This window comes from Octopus bimaculoides, chromosome 5, assembly GCF_046866305.1.
Source record: "Octopus bimaculoides isolate indiv1 chromosome 5, ASM4686630v1, whole genome shotgun sequence".
In the NCBI taxonomy this organism is placed as follows: domain Eukaryota; kingdom Metazoa; phylum Mollusca; class Cephalopoda; order Octopoda; family Octopodidae; genus Octopus; species Octopus bimaculoides.
In genome coordinates, this window is record NC_142932.1 from 30,146,415 (window position 1) to 30,156,414 (window position 10,000).

The 10,000-nt window shown below is 36.2% G+C and overlaps 1 protein-coding gene across 2 annotated transcripts in view; it reads right to left on the minus strand.

Annotated features, from left to right (window-relative positions):
* The window catches only part of LOC106882577 (tolloid-like protein 1), an 88,810-nt gene that overhangs the window by 12,144 nt on the left and 66,666 nt on the right, over nucleotides 1-10,000 (minus strand). Inside the window, exons 9-17 of one of the 2 annotated variants that reach the window (XM_089352140.1) lie at nucleotides 9,366-9,511; nucleotides 6,591-6,786; nucleotides 5,368-5,490; nucleotides 4,826-4,986; nucleotides 3,456-3,633; nucleotides 2,732-2,857; nucleotides 2,481-2,582; nucleotides 685-1,026; nucleotides 1-108 (exon numbers count right to left, since the gene is read on the minus strand). The exon at nucleotides 1-108 is cut by the window's left edge and continues 70 nt beyond it. In XM_089352140.1, coding sequence (XP_089208266.1) covers nucleotides 1-108; nucleotides 685-1,026; nucleotides 2,481-2,582; nucleotides 2,732-2,857; nucleotides 3,456-3,633; nucleotides 4,826-4,986; nucleotides 5,368-5,490; nucleotides 6,591-6,786; nucleotides 9,366-9,511 — 1,482 coding nt within the window. The remainder of the gene's footprint in view (nucleotides 109-684; nucleotides 1,027-2,480; nucleotides 2,583-2,731; nucleotides 2,858-3,455; nucleotides 3,634-4,825; nucleotides 4,987-5,367; nucleotides 5,491-6,590; nucleotides 6,787-9,365; nucleotides 9,512-10,000) is intronic. The other variant, XM_089352141.1, reaches the window with a different exon arrangement.

The following is a 10,000-nucleotide window of genomic DNA, read 5'->3' on the forward strand; positions in this document are numbered from 1 at the left end:
CAATCACCCATTCACAGTCAGCCGTGTTGTCATAGTTTTGGTCTCCATATTTGGCGTGGGAATAGATAAACATCGATTCTTGTTTTGCTACTAAATGACCGCCACACACTGCAATACCAAGAACAAAAAAAAAAAAAATCTTATTATTATAGAATTTTAGATGAAAAATATAGGCGGCTCTATCTACCCCAGATACAACGAAGAGGAATCACTAGCGTGGTCCCAAGTCAACGCAAGTAGAGAGAACGGTTTAGTCGATTATATTGACTTCGAAAGAATAAAAATCAAAGATGACTTCAGCAGGTTTCGAAGTCAGGAAGATAAGGATACGTATTATAATGTTATAATGTTAGGCAAAGTATTTTGTCTACCATTCTACTTAATCTGGCATCTACTGTCCTAAGTTTTGTGCCATAAATATATGTTACCGGAAGCTGATTTCAACAAGATACTCTGATGTCCGCCATGGAAAAAAGTTTGAAGTTATGACTGATATCAGTTGATTTGTCTGAATGTAGCACAAAGTTTGTGACATCATCAAGCTCAGGTCTCAATTAAGCACTTTTATTCGCACAAGTATAAATCTCATAAATCTATGCTAATTATCGTGAAAATCGTAAAGGACAAAGCAACTAAAGAAATTAACTTTCTGGTTTCTTAAGGGAGAAATTTAAAATATGTCACCTGTGCTGTGTACAGCGCTGAAGCCTTTTCTTTGGACGGAGGCATCGGAGTAAAAGATCATATGCATTGTATTGCCACTGGAGTAAATCGGATGAGGTATTTTGTTGCCACAGAAACGCCCCAAAGACTGGCTATTAATACTGTCACCATCAAAGATTTCAATGTGATCATAGGTACATTCTTGATGTGGCTCCAGCTCAAATTCTTCAAACTGCAATTTCACTCGGTGTCCATCAGTGACTGTGAATGTCCATACACAATTCTTGCGGCTAGGATAGAATTCTGGCCACTTGGGACTGATTATGGTTCCTGATGGGGCTTTTATTTCGTGTTTGCAGCCACCTGTGGAATAAAAAAAACAAGTAATATTACATATTTGGTTTAAATACCTGAATATCTGAGAACCTCATCGGTTTCAAAAGAAAACAAAATGTGTCAGTGGTATAATTTATAATGACTTTATAACATTTAATTTGCTTTTAAATATAATAAAGAAGCCATGGTTTGACCCTTGTCGAGTACTACGTACATATCTGGGAATAAATCACATTTTCAAAATGGAAAATTACACCAAACTAAACGAAGCAATGAAGTAAATATTGGTTTCAAATTTTGGCGCAAGGCCAGCAGGTTTGGGGAAGGGGGCCAAATCGATTACATCGACCCCAGTGTTCAACGGGTACTTATTTTATCGACCCCGAAAAGATAAACGACAACGGAGCAATTAGATCTCAGAACGTAAAGACGGACGAAATGCCGCCTTCAATGAAATAAATATTTATTTCTCTATTGCTCACAAGGGACTAAACATAAAGGGGACAAACAAGAACAAAGGGATTAAGTCGATGACATCGACCCCAGTGCGTAACTGGTACTTAATTTATCGACCCCGAAAGGATGAAAGGCAAAGTCGACCTCGGCGGAATTTGAACTCAGAACGTAACGGCAGACGAAATACCGCTAAGCATTTAGCCCGGTGTGCTAACGATTCTGCCAGCTCGCCGCCTTTCAATGAAATAAATATCATTAGCAAAAGGTTAACGGTTAAAACAACTGCAACATTTTACGAGTTTAATTTACACAGCTATATACGCACATTTTGCTTGTTTTTGTTTTGTCTTAAATACAGACACAGGCATGGCTTTGCAACCAAAAACGCATTCTTTTATTCTTTTATTCTTTTACTTGTTTCAGTCATTTGACTGCGGCCATGCTGGAGCACCGCCTTTAATCGAATCAAATCGACCCCAGGACTTATTCTTTGTAAGCCTAGTACTTATTCTATCAGTCTCTTTTTGCCGAACCGCTAGGTTACGGGGACCTAAACACACCAGCATCGGTTGTCAAGCGATGTTGGGGGGGGCAAACACAGATACACAACACACACACACACACACACACACACACACACACACACACACACACACACACACACACACATATACGACGGGTTTCTTTCAATTTCCGTCTACCAAATCCACTCACAAGGCTTTGGTCGGACCGAGGCTATAGTAGAAGACACTTGCCCAAGGTGCCACGCAGTGGGACTGAACTCGGAACCATGTGGTTGGTAAGCAAGCTACTTCCCCCCACACACACACACACATATATATATATATATATATATGCGTTTGTGCATAATGTTAAGTACAGCACCTTAAGTAAAGCCTGCTTTATTACTGTAGTGATTATGTGTGTGCGCATATGAGAGTATATGTATGTATGTATGTATGATGTGTGTGCTTGTGTTTGCGTGTGGATCGATACTTAGATAGATCTTTAATAAGAAGTATTACTGCTTATTGTATTGGTAGCGTCCCCTAGCATCCGATTCTTTTTTGCTTTATTCGTTGTTTTCAGGTTTATTGACTTTATGTTTTGCTTGGATCTGGTCGGATCTATTTACAGAAAGTAATAAATAAATAAATAAGTAAATAAATAAATAAATAAGTAAATAAATAAATAAATAAATAAATAAATAAAGATAATGTCTGAATGGCCCAAGTGATAAAAACTGAGTTAAATAAGGAATGCATGAAAGACTCACCTTCTTTACAGTCGTGTTTGTTTTCGTGCAACGTGAATCCATTTTGACAAGCACACTCATAGCTACCAATTGTGTTCTTGCAAATTTGCTGGCAGCCGCCATTTTTGACAGCACACTCGTCTTTATCTGTGCGGTCAATAAAAATAAATTTTGCTTTTAAATTTGCTATGTAGAAACACACACATGCACACACACACACACACACACACACACACACACACACACACACACACACACGTGTGTGTGTATATGAGTATATATGTGTCTGTGTGTGCATGTGAGTGTATTATGCATGTATGGACTTATGTACAAATCGATGAGATTAATTACTCAAAGATATTTTTTTCCCATCCCCTAAGAAACATAATAATTAAATTAACGTCACCATATTTAATGCAGTAAGCATTAAATCGCTAACAATCCACTTAGAAATACATATGCAGTGAGTGAAGAACAATATTAGATCAATAACTAATTGCTATTTTAATCATTCCGAAATGTACGGGAAACAATTCTGGACATGTTTTGGTATTATCAGGCTTCCTCAGCGACGCATAGACTCCATTTTTTTTTTACCGAATTATTGACGAAAAAAATGACTACACGTTGTTTTTTCCTCACTGCATAATTATTTCTATTCATAATTTAATGCATATAGTACTAACTTAGATACATACAGCTTAAGTAGAGGATTTTGGAAGAAGGGAAAATAATATAAATTTACCTGTAAAGAAAGTAGCGTTAAATCCTGTTTTTTGTACTGAGTTATCAGAAGTGAATTCAATACGAAGAATACTATCCGAAGATGTAATGGGCATTGGGAGGGTTGAACCACAAAATACGCCTATGGTTTTAGATGATTCACCATTTGATACCTTCAATGAGTCGTACTCACAGTCTTGCTGAAAAGAAAATTAAATAGATATAGCGATTGCAATTTTAAGATTTGATAAAGTAAACCAATATGTAAACCAGAGACTGCAAACTTTTGTCAATGATCCCCTTCATGGAATCGTGGATAATTTATCGACATTCACCATGTAAATAATTCATCTTCTTTTGCGTTGTAACCGCTTTTAGTGAGAAATATCTAAAGGAATTTGATGAAAATACGAGACAAAACCCAAAACGAATAATAAAAGTTAATATAGTCGGAATATTTAATGCGTTTGGTGAATTCTAATAATTGCATCGATGTTGGCAGGAAATTTGTGTAAATTAGGGTAAATTTTAAATTGTCAGACAACTGAAACTACTCTACTGTAAACGAGCAATAAATACACACTAGTTTTGAGCATTTCAGATGTCTTCATGAAGTGTGCGCTTGTTCTTAATGGTTCGACAATTGGCCCGTTACCATAGCATATTTTCTAGATGATATCTGCAATGGTATGTCGAATTTTCACATTCTATTATAGATGGTTCTCTTTAAATCGATTCTTATTCGTGTAAAATAATAATAATAATAATAATAATAATAATTTTTTTTTTCGCCCTTTTCAAGCCTAGCCAGGCTCATGGGCCCGGTTTCCCGGTTTCTATGGCGTATGTGTTCCCCCCAGCTGGACGGGACGCCAGTCCATCGCAGCGTTACTCAAGAAACGGGAAGAAAGAGTGAGAGAAAGTTGGGGGCCAAATTGTACAACAGGGTTGGCCACCATCCCCTGCCGGAGCTTCGTGGAGCTTTAGGTGTTTTCGCTCAATAAACACACACAACGCCCGGTCTGGGAATCGAAACCGCGATCCTCCGACCGCGAGTCCGCTGCTCTAACCACTGGGCCATTGCGCCTCCACAATAATAATAATAATAATAATAATAATAATAACAATAATAATAATAATAATAATTCGCTAATAATTCAGCACTCTCAATGTTCAAAATCGTTTAAGGTGTTTATCACATAGACACCCAGGAGTTAATACTGATAACTTTGCCGACCCCTGCTACAAAACCTTTGAGAAAAGTCTTACCTCAAAACAGCTGCAGTCCAATGACTGAAGACGGTAAAAAGTTAAAATAGTTAAAAATCATATATGATTACATGTTTTGTTTAGCATAAGAAAAATAACAAAGCGTCGCTGTGAGTTACTTACGTTGTTGCCTTCCAAATCAAAATATGAGAAGTTTAAAGTAATTCGATGTTGCTTTGGTGCCACAATTTGCCAAACACAATACTTGTTAGTGGGATAAAGATCAGGAAATGATGGACTTTGGAATGTACCATTCTCAACATTGATAAAGCCTCCACAAGCGTCTGAAAATATTTTAAGGAAAAAAAATAAAAGATATAAAATATTTCTTAGTGAAAAACATTATCCTGTTATTGGTGAAATTAATGGTACATTAGAAATGTGTGCAAGATTATAGATGTGTATGTATGTATGTATGTATGTATGCATGCGTGTGGGTCTGTATGTATGCAAATCTAAAACAAGTAAAATAATTAGTAACGGCTACGACTATAATATTTTTTACTTTTGAATAAACAGGTTTTAAAAAATTTTATTCAGATATTGCAAATCGTAGTATACCTTCATTTTTAATCTCTTATTAATAACTCTAATACTTCTTTGACATTTATTATAAATACAATTATTTTATTCATCACGTATAAATGTCATAATATATATCTTACCTTCACATTTCTTGCCGTCAGAGTGAAGTTCATAACCAATTTCACACTCACATCTATAAGAACCAAGCGTATTGACACATTTATGATCACAACCGTGATAGTCCGTCATACATTCATCATATTCTGCAAGAGAGAATTTACCTCCGGGTTAATAGGATTACAGGTGTGGAATATTCCACTGAAATTATTTGAAGGAATATCAAATCAAATAAATGATTAATTTATTTGATTAATTTGTTAATTTTCTTTACTTTTGCTACTGGTTTAAGTTATGGGACCGTAAACATGTTAGAATATCGTAAGTAAGAATTTAAGGGATTACATCACTTCTAGTATTTTGTTTGGTATTCATTTTACTGATGTAGGTAAGCCAATGTCGAAAAACGCCAATGGGACACGAACCCACATCCTTTGTGAACATGACAGATGCATTGATTATTTTACCAAAGCAACATTTCAAATTTTCTCCGTGCATTTTCGAAGCTGTGTCTTTTAGAGAAAGAATCGTGTATCGTTTACATCATTTTAGAAAGTTCGAGCGATATAAAACAAATCGCTTTTAATTGTGAAATGTGAACAACCTTCCACTTTTTTCCATCCAAGGGGCTTTTAATCCAATATTCTACATATTATTATTATATTTTTATTTGTTTCAATTATTATTATTATGGCTGGGTTCCAACCCTGGCCGCAGCAATAAAGTCTACCCTCCACACTTCTCGGTCCATTATCACTGTCTGGAGGTCCTAGATACATGTTTGCTTCAAATTTCACTGTTAAAATAGACATATTACACAGTGTAGCTTCGATATAAGAGATTTGAAATTTTTTCAATCAATAAAAAAAAGCTATGGTTACGGTCGGAATATTTTTGACCAGTGAAAAATAGGGCTGCAATGAGGTTAAGCCGTTGTTTCTCAAAAGAGAGCAAGAATTTCTCCCCACTCTAAAGTGGGCCCGTGTGGACTGAAAAGGGAACAGACAAATTCACATAAGAATTACATCGATACTAAATCTTTTTTGTGTTTCATCAATAAAGTGCCAAAGGGGAAAAATTTCCCTAATTCATGTAAATGTATATAAATATACACACAATTTCCTTTTGAGAGGATCAGGCATTTGTCAGGGAGAGAACCACGGTAGTATGAAATGACAACAACGCTACTAACAATAAACAAACTCTTTGAAACAATGCTAGTTTTGATAATGTATAAGATATTTACCTCTAGTGAATGTAGCAGAAAAACCAGCTTTCTGTACTGATCCATCAGAGAAAAACTTAACATACAGCTGATTGCTTGAGGATTTGATCTCCTCTGGCATTTTATAACCACAGAATTTTCCCAAGAACGGGGAGGATTCGTCGGGTCCGTCAAGGATTTCAATATAATCATATACACAGTTGTCATGATTTTCAATCTATAACAAAGAAACGTAATGCTTAAACATTGCATGATGTGACATTAATAGGTGTATGTACGGTCAGATGCACACGTATACACACATATAGACACAAGCACACACACAGCACAAACGTGCGGATATTCATATATATACGTAAATATATTTGCAAAGTTACGCAAATGAGTGTGCATGCATGCATATCTGCATATCTGCAAATATAGTCACTAAGACACAATATATAAGTAATGCATAAACATATGCACGCAAATATATTCACACTTACACAACCATATACATGCGAACTTGCATGCACACGAATACTTTCACATGCATCTCTCTCTCTCTCTCTCTCTCACACACACACACACACACACACACACACACACACACACACACACACGTGCAAATACATTCATACACATACGCACTTGCATGCACTCAAATTCGGCAAACACGTGGTACATTTACACAAGATACATTTACACAACTCAAGCCAGCATGGAACATGGACGTTCAGTGATGATGATGATGATGATGATGATGATGATGATGATGATAATGATGATGATGATGACGACGATGACGATGACACACCAACACACACAAGCGTACACAGTACTTGAAATTTATGGGGTTTCCAGATGTGAGTCGTAAAACCAGTACAATGATATAATTGGAAGTATATGTTTAACAGAAATATTTGTTTCTCGCAGTCTGTAAACATTATTAATTAGGTCTAAATTATTAATGAGGAGTTATGAAAGATCATGCCTTTTTCAAGGATGCTACGCAAAAATTTATCTCGATCTTCTATTTCAATCACAGCTGCTATATCGTAAAAACAAATATATATATATATATATATTTAATGTTTCAACCAGATTATATTTAGTTAGATTAACTCAGTAGTTTTTAAGTAGGGCGGCGCACTCGATTTGGAACGTTGTTTGGTACTGTGAGGGCGTTGTGTGCTCCATTGGGGGGGAATTGTGCACTCCAGTGGGGGTGTTGCGCGTTCATAGAAGAGCAGCAAGTGTCAAGAGTATTAGTTATTTCACAGAAATTAGATGTTTAAGCCAGGTACAATACAAATATTTTTCTAGAATTTCATTGATAAGTTTAAGATATTAATGGATGGGACATGACGTAATCAGCGAGCAGAAACATGATTGATGGTGTGCCAAGGCCTAGTATATTCTTTGCTAAGTAGCTTCTCTTTCTCTTTAGTAATTTCCATAAAAAAATTAACATATGGGGTATTAAAGCATATAAACGTGAAAGGAGGTACACTTTGAAAGGATACTATGAGAAGTTATACGTTATAGACGACTCTGCAAATTCTTTTTCTGTCTGATTAAAATAATCCACGTTGATTTTTTTTTTTTTTTTTTTGCGAAACATAAAGGGAGCGTTTGTAAAATACCATTCCATTGGGAATTTAGAGATCGATAAAATAAGTACCGGACTGAAATAAATGTTGTGATCGATAAGATTAACTAAAACCCTCGATGGCGGCGACCCGGCATGATCGCTCGTTCAGATAGTGGAAGTAGCAAAAAGATATCGTAGTATATATTTGAAATAGTTAAGTTTACAATACTAGATTCATGGTTGAGACAGATGTATGTGATATATCTACACCCACCTCGATTATACATACCAATAAACATGTTTATGTTTGTAAAATACCATTCCGAAAAAGACGATCCTGATCTACGAAAGGTTGAGAACCACTGGACTAATTTATGAACCCTTTTGTTCCCAACATTTCAAGAGAACACTCTTGGTTCTGTCATAAATTTTTTTCTATTTTAAAGCGTTTTAAATTAAAACGTTCTTTCAAAATTTCTTGTTAATTTATTTTCCAAACACCTGCTTAATAATGATAAAGTTATTTTACTAATTAGTTTCAAAATTAATTAACAAAAAGGCAATGTTACCATATTTCCATAGATACATGGTAATAAAAAAAGTTAAAACAAGAACTAAAGTTATTGATGTATTTCCATAAATGCTTCAATAACACACTTTTGTCAGGCAAAACGTAATAAAGATCTTGTTTTCATTTTGATAAAGTACGGAAGCATAATTAACTAACGTTATGTTTTCATTTCATACGTGTTAAATGTTACCTTTGTCGTTGGTTTAACATAGACATGTTTATTGGTATGTATAATTGAGGTGGGTGTAGATATGCCACATACATCTGTCTCAATTATGAATCTAATATTATTTCATATGTATAGTTCGATATCTTTCTGCTAGCTTCACTAACCGAACGAGCGATCATGCCGCGTCACCGCCATCTTATGGATCACATTTATTTCAGTCCAGTACTTATTTTATCGATCTCTAAATTCCCATTGGTTTGAAGAGATGCAACTCGACGGATCATTTTACATCGATGTACGTGTGCACACAAACACATACACACAATCAATCAATTGAACAAACAAACACACATATACACACACATAATATACAATAATACGGGATGCCAACTTCAAATGCTTGAAAGGTAAGACCGACTAGATTTGCACGAACTCACATATATTAAGGCTAACACACGCAGGTATGATATAAGTGTTGCTTACCTCAAATGCTTGAAAGGTAAGACCAACTAAATAACCGTCAGGCACAGTAATTATCCACACGCATTCTTGATTAGGGCGGTAATCATCTGGAGAATTAGGACTGGTTAGAATTCCTTTGTCTTTATGAATGACGCCACCACAAATAGCTGAAAGAGATTAATATTGATTAGTATACGTATATTCGTTGTTAGTGGATGCGCAATGGCTCAGTGGTTAGGGCAGCGGACTCGCGGTCATAGGATCGCGGTTTCGATTCCCAGACCGGGCGTTGTGAGAGTTTATTGAGCGAAAACACCTTAAAGCCCCACGAGGCTCCGGCAGGAGGTGGTGGCGAACTCTGCTGTACTCTTTCACCACAACTTCCTCTCACTCTTACTTCCTGTTTCTGTTGTGCCTGTAATTCGAATGGCCAGCCTTGTCACACACTGTGTCACGCTGAATCTCCCCGAGAACTACGTTAAGGGTACACGTGTCTGTGGAGTGCTCAGCCACTTGCACGTTAATTTCACGAGCAGGTTGTTCCGTTGATCTTATCAGCTGGATCCCTCGACGTCGTAAGCGACGGAGTGCCAACACTGACACAAAATCTCGATTTTGGCGAGAAATGAACAGTTAATTATATCGAAAATTAAGGA